The sequence below is a fragment of the Anabas testudineus genome, chromosome 2, assembly GCF_900324465.2.
Source record: "Anabas testudineus chromosome 2, fAnaTes1.2, whole genome shotgun sequence".
In the NCBI taxonomy this organism is placed as follows: Eukaryota; Metazoa; Chordata; class Actinopteri; order Anabantiformes; family Anabantidae; genus Anabas; species Anabas testudineus.
Genome location: NC_046611.1, coordinates 17,269,475 through 17,288,907, shown reverse-complemented (window position 1 = coordinate 17,288,907; position 19,433 = coordinate 17,269,475). Strand labels below are relative to the sequence as shown.

General features: G+C 40.4%; 1 protein-coding gene across 1 annotated transcript; it reads right to left on the bottom strand.

Moving 5' to 3' along the window:
* Positions 1 to 200: 200 nt before the first annotated feature.
* Positions 201 to 19,393, bottom strand: LOC113164044 (cullin-1). The gene is made up of 22 exons (XM_026363141.1): positions 19,219 to 19,393; positions 10,474 to 10,882; positions 9,162 to 9,336; positions 8,847 to 9,014; positions 8,497 to 8,547; positions 8,331 to 8,421; positions 7,499 to 7,662; positions 7,216 to 7,378; positions 5,094 to 5,224; positions 4,703 to 4,810; positions 4,478 to 4,584; positions 4,271 to 4,319; positions 3,918 to 4,049; positions 3,703 to 3,820; positions 3,232 to 3,308; positions 2,980 to 3,098; positions 2,390 to 2,495; positions 2,220 to 2,267; positions 1,644 to 1,726; positions 1,409 to 1,514; positions 1,210 to 1,323; positions 201 to 1,027 (listed from the first exon to the last, which is right to left on the bottom strand). The coding sequence occupies exons 2-22, from the start codon at positions 10,611 to 10,613 to the stop codon at positions 947 to 949; spliced, it is 2,331 nt and encodes a 776-aa protein (XP_026218926.1). The 5' UTR covers positions 10,614 to 10,882; positions 19,219 to 19,393; the 3' UTR covers positions 201 to 946.
* Positions 19,394 to 19,433: the final 40 nt, after the last annotated feature.

Below are 19,433 nucleotides of genomic sequence, written 5' to 3'. Positions count from 1 at the left end.
CAGTCGCATCAGATCAAAAGGTGTTTTTAAAAACTAGAAGTCAGTTTGTGCAAATTTGCATTTCAAATGTTCCAAACTAAACACTGAGCCTCAGTGTTGTTGTTTTAAGACAATCTCACTTTACCACAGAACAAAACACTGAAGCAAAACTTGACCTGAGGTGTGTGAACAGAGTCTCAGGAGAGAGAAGAAGCGTTAGAGAAATCTTTCCTTTTTATTTATCACACATTTAGAAAATGAACCACACTATACAAATGTCCACCGTTCAGTAATGAAACAGGCCTCCTGCATGAACCCAACCGACCTCAAACCAAATCTGAGACAACTGCAGCAGACGAGGAAGCGTCGCGGCTGCTCTAAACTCTCCTCCACCTCCGGTTATGTCGCAGACTTAAATTACAGGGCCAGGGTTATTCTTGTCGTCGTACGGTGGACTGCATCGGCTGCCCAGTGACTCGACTTTTAACTGTTACTTTTCATCTTTTCATCTTTTTGTGGTCACTGTGGTGCAGGTAGGCAGTAGCATGCAGAAACCTTTGGATGCGGCTCTCCTCTGATTGGCTGTAGGCTAATTCATTACATTTGCGCTATGTAAAGAAGGGAGAAGGGTTTTTCCTCTTGGAGTCTGTGGTTGTTATTTACAATATGACAGCAGGGAAGTGAGTGTGTTTGAGTCCTACGGATGGGACGGGACGGGCGAGCGCGTACATGGGGCCTTCCGGTCTCGTTTATTCCTTCATCGCTGAAGGGAGAGCAGAAAGTCCACGCCCTCCTCCCCCCTCAGGTTTGGTTGTCATATCGGGGCGGTCACATGGTCGGCGACACACTCAACATGTCCGGCGCTCAGGGGGATCCACACTTTATTACTCAGACATAAAATTAAAAAAAAAAGTTATAATAACAAATAAAATAAACTGAGGAGAGCCGGCAGGTGGGTGGGCAGCAATCAGGCCAGGTAGCTGTACGTGTCCTTCTCACCGTCCACTCGCTCCAGGTACTCCTTCTCTATCAGGATGTCAATGCATTTCTGTCCATGAGAGAGAGACGAAGCCAAATGTGAGACTAGAAAACGTCCACATCAGTATCGTTCCAGACTACAGTTCAACTACAGCGCTCATAAGACCAAAGCCAACAATCGGAGTTTCTCCGTCTTCCTACTTCCTAATGGGTGAATAAACATGTTTATCAAAGACCGTGTGTGTCTGTTACCTTGATGACGGGAACTCTGGGCTTGAATCGGGATGACAGCTGGTTCAGGACTTCAGCCAGGAGCTGCTGGTGCTTCAGGACCTTCCTCATCTTCATGATCCTCACTATAGCAGCCTACAAATACAAGTCCACGTGGTTCGTTAGCCCCTCATTTTAACCCAGCAGATTAAAAACCTGCAGTGAAGGTGCGAACATTCACCTGGATGAGGAGCTTTCGATCTTCTTCTATGTTCTTGTGAGTCGTCTCCTGCTCCTGTTTCTGCTCCGTCTTCATCGGGACGTTGATGTTTACTCTCAGTTTCTTACTGCAGAGAAACAAAGAGGGAAAAAAAAACAGCTCAAACTCTTGTAATAAACTAAAAGTCCCGAATAAAGTGACAGTAAAGAGGTCAATCAGAGTTCATCAGTTACAAAAATCAAAAGCCGTTTCTCACTTCTTGTATCCAAGGAAAAGTTTGATGACTGTGTCGGGTTTGAAGTCAACCTCGTCCACGTTGGCGTTCTCGTCCTCCAACACCTGACGGACACAAAATCTCAGATTAAACTTTACACCTGCAGCTGTGTTAGAAAACACTAAACACAGGGTTTAATAACGGGGTAATTAATTATACATTACCAATATATTTAAATGTGTTAATATTAATGTGTTATATCTCAGTGTTTATTAATGAAGACCAGCTGCACCTACTCATTTATCACACGGTGCCATCTCCTGGTAACAGTAAATTATAATTAATTATTAAAAGTAAAATTTGACATAATATTTTGCTTTTTACAACATTTTAATAAATCTTATCAGCTGCAACATTGAGGCATTATTAACCCTAATCTACTAATATTAAATATATATTCTAAGAAAAATGGTAATTCTATATGTTTGCTGTTAGTACTTCAGGACTTTATTCAGTTCAGGGCTTGTAACAGCATTTATACGCTGTAGAATGTGTAACATGAACCGACAGTGTAACTGTTGACAGGAGCAGAAACACTCAATTCTGTTTTTTACTCACCAGCAGCTTCGACTTTAACAAGATTTGCAGAACCTGAACCAGAATGTCCTGAAAATCAAGGAAACATTCAGTAAAATAAATTAAAGGTCACACCAAGTAAAAAAAAAAATAAATCAGTGCTGGAGATTTAGGTCCAACCTATACCCAGGTGTAAATGTCGTCATGCTTACAGTTTTGATCTGCGTGCTGTCGGTGAGCTGCTGGACGGTGTAACTGTCCTCGGTGTTGTACTGCAGCAGGATGGCCATCTGGAAGGTGGAGGCCTGCAGTGTGTACCTGTAAACAACAACAGATTCAGCTCAGCCTGCTCCTCACAGCTGGTCACTGGTACTTTGTCAAAGTGTGTCGACTGTTCTGCAGGTTCAGGAACTAACTTCAATTTGAACTTCATTCTGATGCTTTAGGATCCGAAAATAAGAAGTGAATTTATTTATAGAAGTGGTTTAAGAAATTAAAGCCAGGTCAATGTTCAGACTCAGTTTCTATATTCATTGTATATCAAGGTGTGTGATACAACAGCAGCTTTTAGCCAGATGTTCTTTGTGTAGCAGGCAGAAAACCTGTTGAAGGAATCAAACCAGCAACCTCAAGTCAAGCAACTGTTCTACTACTAAAATTCTCCAAATCCACGCTTCAGTGTGAGACCTCAAATTGTTTTGACCCCTGAAAAGAATTGATATGATGTTGTACTAAAAGCCACAACCCCCTGTGCAGCGCTCTCTAGCGGTGACTTTAAGAACACACTAGCAGTGTACTGCACCTGTTCTTGAAGCAGTTGGTGACCAGCTCTCCTTTGGACAGATGATAGAGCCAAGTCAGCTTCCGGCCGCTGTGTCTGCTCGCATAAAACGCTGTGAAGCGCTGATAGCTTCGCTCCAGCTGCACAGAAAGAGAAAGAAAAGGAAAGGAAAGGGCTCAGAGGAGGAGTTCACAACCCTTGAAGGTACTTCATTTTGGGTTTTGCAGTGTTCAAATCTTGTACTGTATTCTGACTAGTTTATACTGTACAGACCTCGGAAGGCAGAGCGAAGGTGCAGGACTGCTGGAAAGGCCACGACCCAGAGCTCAAAACCTGGATGCTGAAGTCCACTGCAACACACACACACACACACACAGGTTCATTTTATCATGTGGATTTTGTGCGATTTAAAAGTTGAGCATTATTCCCCTGAAATTTAATTCCCTGTTTCATTTGGACCGACGCATTTAACATAAAATTAAGTTCAAAATGAACAATTTGTTTAATTAAATTAAACTGTTACAAATGTATTTGTTGCTGTTCTTCAGTGTTTTATGTTCTGTATGTGTGAAATGACAGTTTTATTGTACTGAGCCTTCAAACAGCTCAGTTAAATTAAGCACTGTTCCTGAGAAAACAATGACGATATTTATTCTTACAATTTGAAAAACATATTTTCTTGTGCATCCATAAACTGTCTCATTTGATGACTGAACGTGTGTGTGTGTGTGTGTGTTTACTTACAGTCCAGCGGCTCGGAGTTGCTCAGATGTTTCTTAAACTGTTCATTCAGGTCTTTGCTGACTCCGATGTCCTGGAACATTCGCTGTAGTTTGGATGTGTATTCGAACCCACACGCTTGCTGCACGACAACAAAAACAAATCAGATTCTGTCTGGATGCAGAAAGCGACACAGGTTAGCTTGGAGATGTTGCAGTTTGTCAGCCTGTAAATTGGACCTTGAGTTTGGAGATCATGCTGGCCTCGGCGTCGTCACTGGCGCTGTTCTGGTGAACCAGACGTTTGGCCAACATCTTGGCGTAAAACTTCTGGAAAACATCTTTGTCCTCGATGTATTTGAACACAACCATCTGGAAGAGGACACAGAAATTATACTATATTTGGAAGTAGAATAAAAAAAAAAAAAAAAAAACAGATACCACAATAGTTTTGTGTTATAAAGTTTAGCAGAAGTTATTTACTAAACAAATGAGAAAACGTGTTCTGTGGGGTTAATATATAAACTGTACTTCTTTATGGCAAAATTCCTGGTACAGCTCTGTGCATGCACACACAGCTGCAGTTAACTCACCACTTGGTTAAGTGTGTCCTCCAGTTCTGCCTCCTCTGGGTTTTTGGAGCTGAAGAGACACAAAGGGCAAAGTTCAGATTTCGAACACTGATAGAACATCAAGACAAACCCAAAATGCTGCACATCATTCCTTTCACTGAGCTCAGGAACTGCAGTTGCATGTTTAGATTTCACACACACACAGACACACACACACACAGCTCTTACCTCTTCTTCAGTAAAGAATCGCAGTATCTGGCCAGCAGCTCAGGAGACTTGCTGGACGACTGAGCCATCCTGGTGACGGCGTTGTTGTTTATGAACCGACCACATGCCTGTTAACGAAGACACAAAAATTTTTAAAATGAGATGTCAGAAAAGATCCAGACAAACGTTTCCAATCTCTCTAAACATGTCGTTCTTTAAGTTCTACTTCTCCAAGTGATGATATACCTTGTCCAGTGCTGCCACAAAGCCAGCGTCGTTGTTAAAAGCAGACATGACCAAGGCGTTGTACTTCTTATGGACGTCGAGGGTGGTCTGGACATACACTTTGGGGTCCTGAAAGAAAGACACATATACATGTTTTACATCTTACCATATGACATGTGGCCCATTTTCTGGACCTCTCTCTTACTTCTACTAAAGCTTAAAATCTTCTAACAGATTACTGTACTTCTTGTTAGACAGTGATCAGCCTGATAAAGATAAGAGTAATGTGTTGTGCTTCCTTACTTTGGGCTGTATGCTTCTTTCAAATCTGTCAGTTTTTAAAATAATTTATTTTATAAACAAATTACAAAATACTGAGAGTTTGATTCAGAGGTGAAAAAGCGGTCCGTACATTAAGCGCAGCCTCCCCACACTTCTCAATGGCAGCCAGGCCCTGGTTGTGGATGTGAGTCTCTAGAAGTTTCTTCAGTTCACCCAGACCGTCTGTGATCCTCGACACCAGGTTGTACATCCGGCCCAGGTCTAAAACAAGGCAACAGAGAGGAGCGTCAACACTTTTACAAACTGGGATGAGAATTTAAAGTTCTAGTGAAAAAGTAAAAACTGGTGCCTTCGTTTAGAAACAAAAGCCTCTGCTGCATCAGCGTTAAGAGAAGACTTCTGCCGATCTTTCTTTAGTAAGACAATTTAAGTATGTAGTTAGCTTGTAGAATTAAACATTTTAATTACACTGTTAAAAAAATGTCCTTGGGAATTGTGCCTTACGTATAAAGATGTGTAATCAGGAATATTCACTCAGCTCTGCCCTGTAAGTCCTATTGTGTGTGAGAAAACGTGTGCTGTAAAGGCAAAAGAGGTCAATCTGTGTCTTCTTTTCAGATGTGATACAAGGGGAGTTCAGAGGTATGTGTGTGTGCGAGTGTGTGAGACTGCCACTGCACTGTGTGATATATAGTATGGTTCTGAGAGTTTCCTATAGGTGGCATACTTGTGTGAATGCAGCCTTAGATTAAAAAAAAAAAAAAAAAAGATCAAGCCCACAGGTGGAAAAATAATTGGGTGTAGCTTCAAGTCACCAGAAGTTCAAGGCCATGCAGATGGCAGATGAGAGGGGGATTTCTTAGAACAAGAACATAAATTTAAAAAATGAACACCATAGGAGGGGTACGGGCTAAAAGCAGTGTATTCAAAGGGTGTCCACACTCAGCTTTTGATTTTTATGAAGAACATCTGCAACATTTTTGACACCATCAAGAAGAAGAATTAGGCCGAAGAAAAAAGGAAAACTGTGGCACCACAGATTACAAACAGCATGAAATTTGCAGATTTCTCAAAGGTCAGAGTGTAATCCCGTCTTTGCCCCAAGTCCATGTCTGTGACTGCTGTTCTGAGGTAGCACTTACACACCAACTTCACACCCTTCTCTCTCTGTATTTGCTTTGTGCCTTATGTGTTGAAACTGTGGTTGATGTGAGATGATTATTTTCTCAATTTTATTTGGGCTCTCTGCTTCACACTGGACTTTGCATTTCACGCAGCCTGGTAACACAGCTGCGTGTCCTGCGTGTTTTGAATTGTTGGTGATGACATTAAATACACTGAAAAGTTCATAACTGAACTTTTACCCCTCTTGAGGTAGTTTTAGGTTACACTGGTTCATTTTATATTTTTTTTCCATTGCTCAAAAACAGTGTTCTGTAGAGTTTGTTCCTGGATTTCTGCTGAAAACTAAACAATCCACAAATTCCGTCTAATGATGAGATGATGATAATGTAGGAAACATTTAGACAGATGCCTTCTTATTCCTAGCTGACACTCAATGTCACGGGTTTAAATCACAAATGTCACCACTGGCTGATTAAATCATCTGTAGCTAATTAATGTTAAAGCCACAGCAGCTAAAGTGACAGTTCCGGCTGTTTTGTTCAAGCTGCTGTTGCTACAGGGATTTTTAATGAGGGAAAATAAACCTGAAATCACTACACAAACATATCAGCTTCAACATATTCTCACTGTTCGACTTCTGTATATATTATATATAGACCAAATTAAAATCACCAATTTGTTTCAGAACACATTAAACATGTTAAAATTAAAGCATGTCAAAAGTCTGTGAATTATGTCGCACTGCATTGTGTCTTGGTCTTTCTGGTCAGTATCTTTTTGGGTGGAGCAGAAACGAAGCTTGGTGACAAACTGAAGCCACTGAACTATCATGAACCCAGAACAAGTGTAAACTCCATTCACAATCTACATCACTAATAGACTTGAAATGCAGCTTTCTTTTCAACACCATGTCAGGTAACTTACCTGGTGAGTTAAGAAAAGTACATAAAGTTTTTGAAAAAATAGTGAAATATCTTTGTTTATCCTGCATTTAGTTTTATAGCTGCCTTTAAAGAACTCCATTTCCCCTGAGCCATCAGGGGTCAGCTAAACATCATGTCTCAACAGAAAGACCATTTTGCGCCTTGAGTTTTTATTTCATTACGCACACTAACATAAGACATTACCTTCATTCTTGTCAGCATCTAGGAGGTTCTGAAACTCTGTGTGGAAGATTTCCAGGTGTTTCTCTATGAGGACCTGCTCACACTTCCTGGCCAGCTCATCCTGGGTGGATTCATGAAGGTAAACCTGCACACGCCGCTGCTCCTCCAGCAGACGAGCCTCTGCCTGGAGAAAGATACACAATATTCATCAAGTACAAACACACATATAGACATTGTTATGTCTTGATAGGAACATCAGATTCACTGCAGTCTAATGTTTGCTCTGTTTCACTCTGTTTCATACCTTCTTCATGTACTCTGTGACAGGGTTCTGCTGCAGGAACTCTGTGCTCTCACGTGTGTAGAAACGTTCTGTGTCAGTCAAGAATTGACATTCAAAGTATTCTTTGTAGACGGACAGCGTGGGGCCTTTAGCGAAGGCATCTTCTTCATTTAGACCCAGTTCAACTGGAGGAGGAGGAAGAGAGGTAAGATACAATAACTGGTATTAACGTATGGTGCTACCAGAATGAATGACATTATTGGTTATTTGTTTATATACATACATACATACATACATACACATATATCATAATTTATTTTAATTTTTCTCTTTCTACTTAGGATACCACTCGCAGATACAGGAAATGATTATGCAAGTCCTCAGAGATGGAGGAAAGTGTAATTCGATGATAATAAAAATAAAAACAACACAACAACAACAACATTTTTTATTGATCCCCTTTGGGGAAATTGTGGTTGGACAGCTGCCAGACAGTACATTTCAGCTACTACAGGGTTTCGGTGTCTTGTCCAAGGACACCTCAACAAGTAGCAAGGAGGAACCTTGATTCGAACCACTAACCCAGTGGTTTGTAGACGATTGCTTTACTACCTGAGCTACTGCCGACCCCAATATTAGGTTTTCTATAATGATTAAGATTTTGAGTGTAGAATAAAGTTTAGTGTAGTTAACATCGGCAATCGGCAGAAAAGAACGAGCTCCTATAAGAACAGACTTTACAAGGCAAATTTATAAACTATATTTTTATCTGTTTAAATCATGGTATAAAAAAGTTATATTGTTGACTTTGAGATTTTTACCCTGAAAAAACATTGTGTATTTATGGACCTACCATAAGACTGGACTACTCCGCTGATCAGTCTGGTATTTATGGTCTCGCCATTCCTCTCTCTCTCTATCAGCTTCAGCACAGCGTTTGTTACCTGAAGGAAAAAAAATTGTTTGTGTCGAGAACAAAAACAACACTGATTGTTTCTATGTATTTGCATGTCACAGACCTGTTTGTTGAGGGGTCGGAATAAACACTCCCTCCAGGTCACAAGTGCCAGCTACGAGGAAACAGCAGGGAGGAAGAGCAGAGGGGGTAGACGGAAGACAAATGAGATGGTTAACAAAAGCTCAATACTTTCTGCTGCATGTCTGTAACCCATCACCTAATGCAAAGACACCGAGGTAAGCTAACACTACTAAAGAAAAGTTAAGTTAAAGTCATCAAGTGTTGCTCTTTCCAAACAGAACTGAATGTCAAGTTAGATCCAAGCGCATGTTTAGTATTGACTTAACATTTACTGTTACCAGCAGTACCCACAAGCATCTGTTCGGAAGCCCGTACAGATATTAGACTTACAGAGTAAATCTCATATATGCCCTTGCGTCCCTCATCACACTCTCGTCTGACCCAGTGGCGGTTGAGGTAGGCGCAGATCCCGTTGAGGACCTTACTAGAGAAACGGTAATCCTCCCACTGCTGGGTGTAAAACTTCAACACACACTCATCCATTAGATCCTCACCATCCTGAAGGGAAGAAAAATGAGTAAAGGGTTAGAGGACATCAATTAAAAGGACATTGAAGGGAAAAGTAACTATAACAGTGTGTAAAAACATTGAAAACAATGTAGATACATTTATACAAAACAAGTCGCCTGGAGTGTGTGAACTTACCTTAAGCAGACTGGTCAAATAGTTCTTCAGGAACTCCTTGAGTCGCTTGTAAAGCTCCAGGCCTACAAACTGAGCCCCACCTGGTGTGGTGGACTTTTTGGAGGGCTTAGCTGGAGGCACAGAGCCCCTGCCCTGGCTAGACTGGTGGACGCTGGTACAATAGTTATATACATGTCTGAGGGAGAAGGTTAAGGAGAAAACACAGACACACAGGACTATACAGCAAATCTAAAAACTTAACTTAAGCTTTAACATATCTTGTTGCTTCCCTCATGTTTTTGTTCTTAATATTCTGTCATTTATGCAGAACTGTCACGGTATAACAAGCTGTGAGCATTGGTGGAAACATCCCTCAAAAGCTCTGAAAAGCAACTATATACAAACACATTCTAGCTTCTGTACAGTTTAAATTAGTGCGGTTCTTTCTGCCTGGTAGGACAGGATTACAGTTTTGAGATTCTCTGGCTGGGTGTGTATTTCATATTTTAGAAACATGATGATGTCCTGTAATGGTGCTACAGACAATCAAGCTTGTCAAATGACTCAAAAACCGTGGTGGTAAAAGCTTAATATGCTTTTCTACATTTAAAAACTCCATCTGATGTTCAATTGATTAAGTAGATCAGGAAATATGTTAAGATGATGTTCTGTAGGAAAGCTTTGTTTCCTGTTATCATGACTCTGGTCTGCTGAATGCCCTTTGTTGTTACTTTACTACCTGATCACACAGCTATAAAACAGGTTTTGCTTTCTGAGAAGGAAGTAACAAGAGAGCGCCAATGAATATATCACACAGCAGCTACCAACTAAAAGAACTGGCATAATGATGGTAAATATTTTCTGTGCTATGTTTTTCTGTACCTGCCACTGTAATCAGCCATCCGTGTATGAAATTGATGATCTTGCAGGTAAACTCTAGGATCACTCCAGGTGGGTAGAATTAATCTGACACTTTGAAGAAGGCGAAATGTGTTTTTGCTCTAAAATAAATAGGTAATTGTGAAAATTAAAATGTAAAAAATATATATAATTTATGGACAATACAACTATCAATTACTTAATCTTAATCTATTAGTCTACCTGTTGTTTTCTCATTTAACTGTAATTTTGTACAAGACTAAGATCCCACAGAATCTGTGAATACTTTAAAAATAACCAAGCACCAAGAACTTAATCTTTCAATATCTAAACTCCTGCCAATACATTTTCTGTTGATTGTTTGTTGGATCATTCAGGAATAGTTTTAACTTTTGAGACCGATCTGTTAAAATCCACAGCAAAGTATCAACCTTCCCTCAGTCTCTTAGGATACGTGTAGAGTTCCATGTAGCGTGACTTGGCCATGCTTTGCCGTGTGTACACCTGCTGGATTCCAGCCCGCAGGTCGTCCCATATCTGGTCCAGGCCTATCTGTTTCAGTCCATGGGGGTTCTGGGTCCTGTTTGACGACATCGTTGAGCCCCTTGTCCTCTCCTCTTCCTACCGAACAATGCCCTCCCTTTCCTGCTCCGGTGAGCGTTCTCCCCCAGGCTCCTCTCCTCGGTTGATTTTTGGGCTGACTCGCTCTGCTCTCAGAATGTGCAGTCCATCTGGCAGCAGCAGTAGCACTTCGGGAAGCTGGTTGTCAGTTGTGAGACAGGATGCAGTCCCACTCTACACACTTGGGTGGCGCAGTCGTCCACTCCTCCACCTAAAGGCTTCGGCACTCCTCACCAGATGACCTGCAGAGGAAATGAAATATACATTTATTTATTTCAAATCACAGAGTGAAAAATCAATCATTAGAGAAGCTTCCGTTTCATCAGTACTGTGTTGATAGCCAGGTTGGTTATATTGGTTTATCGGCTGACACCTGGCTCTGATCCCTGCAGACACGGTGCTGACCAGACCCTGACATCACCAAGCTAATGACAGATTAGTCCACTTCAGCGGCTCCAGCACGGTGGAGAATGCATACAGCTGGTTTTCAGCCACGTCTACCTTGCCTTTGTCTGCAAAATTTTCTTCATGAACACTAAGCGTTTTTTAAGTTCTCATGCAGATAATCCATCCTTTAAGTAGTTTTATGTTGTTGATAAAAAACTTCGACATGAAAAACCACCTTATAAGCAAACAGTGCATTAGGTATTGGGTATTTCAGGCAGATTATATCCACTTATTCATAAAAAAAGCATAAGAAATCTGAAATCACTAAACTGATTGAATATGAGGTCAGGTCATGACTGCAACACTACCACAAGAGTGAACTGACGATAGTCCAAGGAGGCCAGGTCACTAAGGCTAACAGACAGACCTACAGCTGTAATTTCATCCCCACCAACCAGTCAACAGGAGAAGGTAGATGAATACTCTACTCTCTTGATGTTTGCAGCAACAAAATCTTTCAAGCTGTAGAAAGTGAGGGAGAATGAGACACATTGACCTTGAATGAAAAGCCCAACAGACATTTCATACTGGGCATGAATGATTGTGCTGATTATTTGCACTTACAGCATCTAGAAAAATACTCAAGCCCTTGACAAAAAAATGTCAAATTATGTAATTGAGAAAATAAATATCAGACTACATGATGAAAAATTATCATTAGTTAAAGCATTAAATCAAATCATCCAGTGCTAATGGAAAAATGAGAAAAAGGCCAAGCATTTGACACCACAGTAAGCTTGCACTGATACCCAGAACATTTAGGAGGAACAAACCAGAATTATGTAGCTAGTCCTGTGTAAATGCAGCTTAAAAGAGCCAGAGAGAGTAAAGGGAGGGCATATGAGTAGAAATTGCTGTCTATATGTAGGCAGTGCTGCTATATTTAGAAAGACCAGGCATGCAGTGCTGCCCGTTTCTGGCCATTCGCAGCTATTAGGTCCAGAGACTCTGTACGTGACCCAAGTGTAATAGTCTCTCAGTGAAAAGTGGGAGGAAGCTGAGCGGCCTGCTCTGTTTACTTCCTGTCCTTGTTGACAAATCCAGACCGGTGCTGTCGACAGTGCATGAAGACTTCACATCTGAGCAGCTCCAGTGATCGGGCAATGAGAAATTTGTTGATGTTTGTAAAGCTGGGGTAGAAAAAACATTAAAGACCACAAATGTGTGCTTGTGGCGGGTTGCTCCTTGCACCAAACACCAACCTATATTTAGATTTTCAAATGGCATGATCAGAAAAACGACTCACAAGGCAGGTTTGTTTTTTTTAACTGTACTGAAGAATTTCACTACACTGCAGCAGCACAAGATCACTGTTCTTTAAACTAGATGTGAGAGTCACACCGTTTATCCAGAACATATTTTTCACTAAATTATTTACAATCTTTATTTAATTTTCACATTTAAGATGCTGAAACAAAAAAACATTTAGCTAGACAAATTACTTAGATTGTTGGGGAAAGATGCACAACACAACATGCAACCCAGCTTCAGTGCCAAATGTCCATAAAGTTAGCAAAAAACTGCTTCTGAACCAGAGGCTGGTCCTCTACCTGGCTGACAGCACTGCCAGCAGGACAATCATTTCAAGATGTGCTAAGACTTTGAAAGTGAACGCCGGATGCACCTTTTCAGTTTCTGACTGTTGGTGTTTTAGATATTATGCCATTAACCTTTAGGGGTTATCACTGATGACAAAGTGAGCTTTACCAACCACATCTCCTGTGTTTCAAGGGCATGCAAACTTGCTTTTTCAACATCACCTAATGAGTTGTGCTGCATATATATAAAGGAAGGGTCTGATCTTTCTGATGCTGAAAAGTACCAGTAATGAGAAAACTCTCAGCTTCAAATCAGTTTATCAAATAATTTGTAGCAGGTTCCTTTTCCAGTCCTGGTTCTCAGAGGAACACTATGGACCAGGATGATAAAAAAAAGAGGAAGCTCAGAGGCAGAGGAAAAGCTGGGACACAGCAGTACACTCCAGGCTTTGATTAGGCCTTCATCAGTCACTGAAATCTGTCACCCTCTCCACATCCAACCATCCCTTCCCCCGCTACCACAGACTGACCACAGCACTGCAGCTGCAATCTGCTGCAACTGGTCTCCAGCAGCCACAAACTGTTGTGACTAGACACACTAAACGACACTTATGGTTGACCTGACTTAACAGTCATAATTTAGAAGATGCTGAAATCACAAATGTTTAAAATATTCCATTATTTGACCAGTGTTCTCTCCAATGGGTCACAGGTTAATACAAAAAACAAAAAAAATCTGTTTTGTATTTGTAGGCCATGTTGTAGGTGAAACAGTGTTTCTCCATATATTTCATGTACAGGTGAACAAACAACTTTTTACAGTTAAATATTTACTTTGAAAAAGGATTCACTGAGGCCAACATTTAATATAAACACATCTTAAACATTTAGAATAAAGGTTTTGATTTAATACTGGCAGAGGTTTAACTACACTTCTAAAAAAAAACTGCAAAAGAAGGTGCTATATAATGCGCATTTCCATCCCCCGTTGCTTGAAATAAGGAGAAGAGCACACATCTGTGTCCTTCAGCTCATCTACTACAACTATGCATATATTAGGGATTCAGTACATATGTAACAGCTGGTGATCCTAATACTCTACTAAATAGATATTAAACCAATGCATTTAACCAATACTGCATTAAAAGATCTGTAGCATTTCCAGAAGCAAATTGAAAATGTACACAAAAAAAACTGATGTAAACAGACCTACTGATTTGTTGTCTGTCTATTGTTTTAGCTTCATTGATGTCATTGATGCAGAAAAATAATACACATCTCTGAAATACCAGATCTCTTGGATTTGGCATTTAAAGGTCAAGTAATGTCGTAGGTTTGCCTATACAGCTCAGCCCAGACTCTAGACCAGGGGTGCCCAATCCTGGTCCACAAGGGCCACAGTCCTGCTTGTTTTGCAACCAGCCCTGCAGTTCTAGCTTCCGATTGGCTGAACACACCTGATCCAGGTAATCAGCAGTGTGTAGGATAGAGATGGTAAGAAAACTAGCAGGATAGTGGCCCTCGAGGACCGGGATTGGACACCCCTGCTCTAGACCCATTTCAGCCTCCACTTCTCTTCAGCAGATCATTGCTCAACTTGGAAAGGCAGCCCTACCTACCTGAGGTGCTCTGGCAGTTGCCATGGCAACAGGGGCAGACAATGCTTCTCAGTATCCATTCGACTACAGAAGGTAGTGTTCAGCCTCTCCATCTTTTGCGCTTCTATTCAGCGGTTGTAAGAAAGGTGCCCTTCACAGCAGCACTGGGATCAGATTTCAGATTCCCACAACAGAAGTTATAAGATAGGTGCCCCAACTGTATCTGACCTCTAATCAGCTCAGCAGCTACATGCCCACAAACGTGTCGACAGCTTCTTGAGTGGTAACGGTTTCTAAAAAGTTTGTTGTGAAATAGGAAACCTGTGCCTGGACATCCATACAAAACTATGATCAGCACGTTGCACCAGTTCAAAGGTCATGACTTGAATTGTGACATAACCAGTCTAAATGTGTCTGAGCAACGACATTGTTTATGAAGGCGCCACTTAGCCAGGAGAACCAAAATAACTAACAATAACTGAGTTTAGTGGATTCAGATTTCTGTTCTCGTTCATTTTTCAGAAAAAAAAAAAGCTAAATATGAAATATATAAATTTTTCTGCACATCCTCATTCTTAAGACTGCGGGATGTGTAAGCAAGGAATGTGAACACAGCTCCACAAGCTGTGGAAAATTACAAAGGTCGTCTTTCACCAATTTTTTATTAACCACAAATTTATAAAACAATTTGCAGGTCAATCAAAAAGTACAACTGCTAGTGGCAGATTTTGAATGTGGGTCAAAGAAGAAAGCTGCAGTGGGAAAGAAAAGTTGTACTGGTTTATATGTAAGTGCCATTAGTTCCATTTGATCCTGTTTTTTTCCAAACATTGTGATTAATCACACTCACTTCCAACAGCAAACAATGGTCTTTCCACTGCATTATAAGGAATATTACACAGTGAAACTAACTTTAAAATGTATTTTTTAAAAGCTAAATATTAATGTCTTTTACAGTACAGTACTATAAAAGTTCTTACAGTTTCCTTGGCAGCAAGCGCACAACACAAATGTTCAGCAGCAGACAAACTTAACAGCCAAACCGCAGCCCGAATTCAGCTCTTCACTCTCCCACAATAACTTCGTCTTTAGGTCGGCAGGTGTTACCACAATTCATGAACCAGAGTGTGTCTGGCTGTGAGTTGAGTGTGTGAGAGATTTGCTGAACGGGAAGGATGCAGGGTAGTGGAGAGCGAGACAGAGAGAAGAAATAGAGAGAGAGTGGTGCTTGTGGGAAATAAACGTTCAGCCTGGTAAATCTGATTACCCTGGTTACCGTGTGTCCTGGCCAGACTCAACAACCTAATACCCTACATTTAAAATACAAACAATACAAACCACAGCAAAAATACAGATGGAAGAACCCATAATCACGGCGTGCAGAGTCAAAAAATTCCATTACAATCACTTTGATTTTAGGATTTTCTCAAATTTGAGTTTTGGGGACGAGAAACAAAAACATCACACTCAAAGTGTGAGTCATGAGAAGTGATAAAGCTTCACTTGAATCTGAATCACAGTGAACGACATGCTTGTAAGTCATGTGTTTGTGTGTGTGGATGCAAACCGATCATATGCCAGTTTAAGCAGCGAGGGAGAACATTTCATTAGTGTAAGCAGCTTTTGATTTCTGTTGCTCTGCTCAGCATTCACTAGCGCGGCCAAGCAGAGACTCACAGACCCTTTAGATCGACTTCACAATCACTGCCCTCAGACGTCACTTCACAGCACCATCCACATATTAACGAACAGATCGGAATGGGTCAGAGAGGGTAACTTCCGATTGGGATTTCCTCTGAAGCAAAATTAACCCAATGGATGTTTTGAACTCAATATCAACAAGCAGAATATTTAAATGACTGCAGCTATGTCTGGAACCTATTATTCTGATCACTGATCGATTTATTGATCAGATAGGTTGGTATGTTTATTTAAAAACTGGCTCGAGTTGAGTTCTGAAATTCACATTTTTAAATGCAGTGCTTTATGTGTGTGTAACACTCCAAATCCCAAAGACATCCAGTTCACAATCACAGAACGGCAAAAAAAAAAAAACTTTTGGGGGAATTTTGTGGTTTTCTGCATTTATTTGTCATAAAAGATTATCTGGTCATCATTTAAGTCAAGAGTATTATCAATTATGATGTGCCTAAAATAATAAAAGAAGCCTGAAGTTTGCTAAAGAGCACACTGACACTCCACAGCAGTATAGTGTAACTCTATAGAAGCTGGGTGACAGGACAATAACCCAAAACACCAAAGCAATTCCACAACAGAATGGACTGGAATAGCTTCAGAAACACAAAATCCGCCTTTTGGAGTGGCTAAGTCAGAGCCCAGACCTCAACCCAATTGAGATGCTATGGAATGACTTGAAGAAAGCCACGCGCATGAGACATCCAAAGAACATGACAAAGCTAAAGCAGTTCTGCAGGAAGAATGAACTAGAACCAGTTATTAATTCCAAGGGTTTTTATTGTTGTTCTCAAAGGCATTTAAGATCTGACTTTTGTTTTTGTGTTATTTTAGGCACATTTGTTAATTACTTAGATGAAGATAATGTTTTATGAGAGATTAATGCAGAAAACCACAAAATTCCAAAAGGTTCACATACTTTTTCTTGCCATATTATATTACAAGGAAGAGCATTAAAGCAGCAACTCTGACAAGCTTCAACAAGCATTTAATCATTTCAGCTTTAGCTACAACTAAAAATTACAATACTGTCATTTATTCGTCTGACAACAATTGTCTTGATTGATTGTTTGGTCTCTAAAACAACAGACCACAAGCTGACCTATTTTTAATTCTGTTGTTTTTGTTCAAACCATGTTTTTTGTGCTAAATGAACTTTATTTCATTTGACTTGTTGGTTCATTGTTTCAGCTTTATTAAAAGATAATAGAATAAAAATACTGCTGATTTACCAATAGCTGTGCCCTCAAAGGAGCTGCCAAACATTAATGCAGACTGAGTTCAGTCGTGCACGCCCGCTCGATGGTGAGCAGAAAAAGAATCTGCCCATAAACTCAACATGTACCTCCTCAAACTGACGATCCATGAGATATGAAACAACAGATGTAAGGGAAAAACAGAAAATGTTTTTGTTGTCTCGGAACAACAAAGATGTTAAGAGAAAGACACCCGCAGCTTTTTTTTTTTTTTTTTTTTTAAATCACAGTGAATGTATAAATGCATATTTCTATATTGTACTAAACTAAATACACACTATTGCCAAAATTATGGTCTGTACAAACACACATAAATCCTCGAGCTGTAACAGGTTGATGTGTGTAAGACGTGTCTACACAGGTACATTTTAGACTCATGACTCAACTGAAACAAACTGTAGCCTCCTTATAGAAAGACGTCACAAAATCAATGATCAACGGTTGCAAGCCAACAAAATGAACATAACCCACCTTTAGTCCTTATTTCAAACTATATGTATGAAATCAGTAAATGGTATCAATAATTGGCTAAATTGGCTTAAAAGGCAACACTATACAGGTGTAGTGTCATTTTATTACTAATTAAACTTATTGTCTCATGATTTCTCACTAAACACAGCAAACTCCAATCCTACTAAGGAGAGAATACCAACTTATAGCTAACAATTTACTCAGTCTTGCTATAAGTAATATTTCCCTGAAATACAGGGATACTTTTTAAGTATAAGCAACAGAAATATAATTAAAAGACACAAAATGCCAAAATTCTGCTCCCTTTTCTTAATACCCACTTGCCTGGAATATGGGAGCCCTATAATCAACTTCAAATCAAGTCAAACGTCCCTTAACTTGAATCAGCCTATACTGGTATGACGATGGACAATACTGCCTGGGTTTGTAAACTAAGAAACTGCACAACTGGTCTATATGTTTTCCATTTATAAACAGGCAAAAAAGCCAGTCAGCAACCAGCATTTTCATTAATCCTGATTATTTGGAGAAAACAAAAGTAATATCTTCATAACTTAACAAAAACTGGTATCTCCAGATACCAGTCAAATGATTGATTAACTGATATGGATCAATCAACAATGGTAAGACAATGATAATATTGACATAAAACCAGCCAATAGCTAAGCACTGTATCTGTTTATGTTTAGGTAAAACAGCAAGTTTACACAAAATAAAAGTTGATAACCTTGTGAACAAGAAACTCCACAAATTTTCCTTTGCACTTTTCCCAAACCAAAAGTAATTAACTCAATTTAAAACTCGTGTTTGCCATAATAAATGGAGGACAACGAGTCAGCATCTAACAAATTGATCCAGCAGTTGAGTTAAAACAGAAAGTGTAAAAGCTCATCAGAAAGCCATCCCGCTTTCAGGAACTCCTTAATGTCCCCAGGCCTGGGAATGAACAATTTTCCTGGTCTTCCAGGAGTGTTGGAGCCTTGTATCAGGTTCAAATCACTATCCTTCAATACAAAGAGGCAGAGGACCGAGCTGGTTAATTTATACAGTCTGTGATCACGTCAGCTCAAGGTGGACTTTCGCAAACACCACAAAAAATATTAAGAGGCTCTACATTAGCCGCTTTTGAAGATATCTGTTGGGGTTTCTCTGGGCTGAGCTGCGAATGGAGTCAGACACTGCTACGCAACATTGCTAGCTTTATTAGCTTCTCAGGCTCGATTAGCCAGTTAGCTTATTAGTAGCTCGGCTACCTGACGCTGGGTGGACGATCTTTAAAGCAACGTACAGCCTCGGCTTAGGTCACCGTTATTATCCGTTTCCCATATACAGGTTATATGATGGATATAGTTTACATAACTGCTGTGTTCATCGAGCTAACAGCAGTGATAAGGACAGACTAACTGTTTGTGTAAAATGGCAGCCTAGCTTCTCGGGCTGCTCAATAATGAGTCAGGAAAACAGTCCGCTAGCTTACAGTTTAGCATTAGCCAGCTAGCTGTTAGCTAGACTGACTGTCGTACGAGAAGAGCGCCACCGGCCTACGTTCACAACTCTGTAAATGTCTTCTTACCATTTTAAGGCCGTCGCCCGTCACTGTATAAGCGCAGTGGGTATGAATTTTCGGGCCCAAAAGCGGTCTCCTGTGCCGTCTTTCGAGTCTCTGTGTGTGTGTGTTTGCTTGTCCGTTGCTAACTGCGACCGCTCGGCTTCGTTCGCACAAAGATCAGTTCGGTAGCCACCGAATCACGCTGCCTTCAGGGACTGTCGGAAATACGCACGCTACAG

What these genes read in the sequence shown, in the direction of transcription:
- LOC113164044 (XM_026363141.1), bottom strand. Translation starts at nt 10,613, where the DNA reads ATGTCGTCAAACAGGACCCAGAACCCCCATGGACTGAAACAGATAGGC. An exon ending in TCCGACCCCTCAACAAACAG is followed by an intron (nt 8,422 to 8,496) that starts GTCTGTGACATG and finishes TTTTTCCTTCAG; the next exon opens with GTAACAAACGCTGTGCTGAA. An exon ending in GATTCTTTACTGAAGAAGAG is followed by an intron (nt 4,320 to 4,477) that starts GTAAGAGCTGTG and finishes GTGTCTCTTCAG; the next exon opens with CTCCAAAAACCCAGAGGAGG.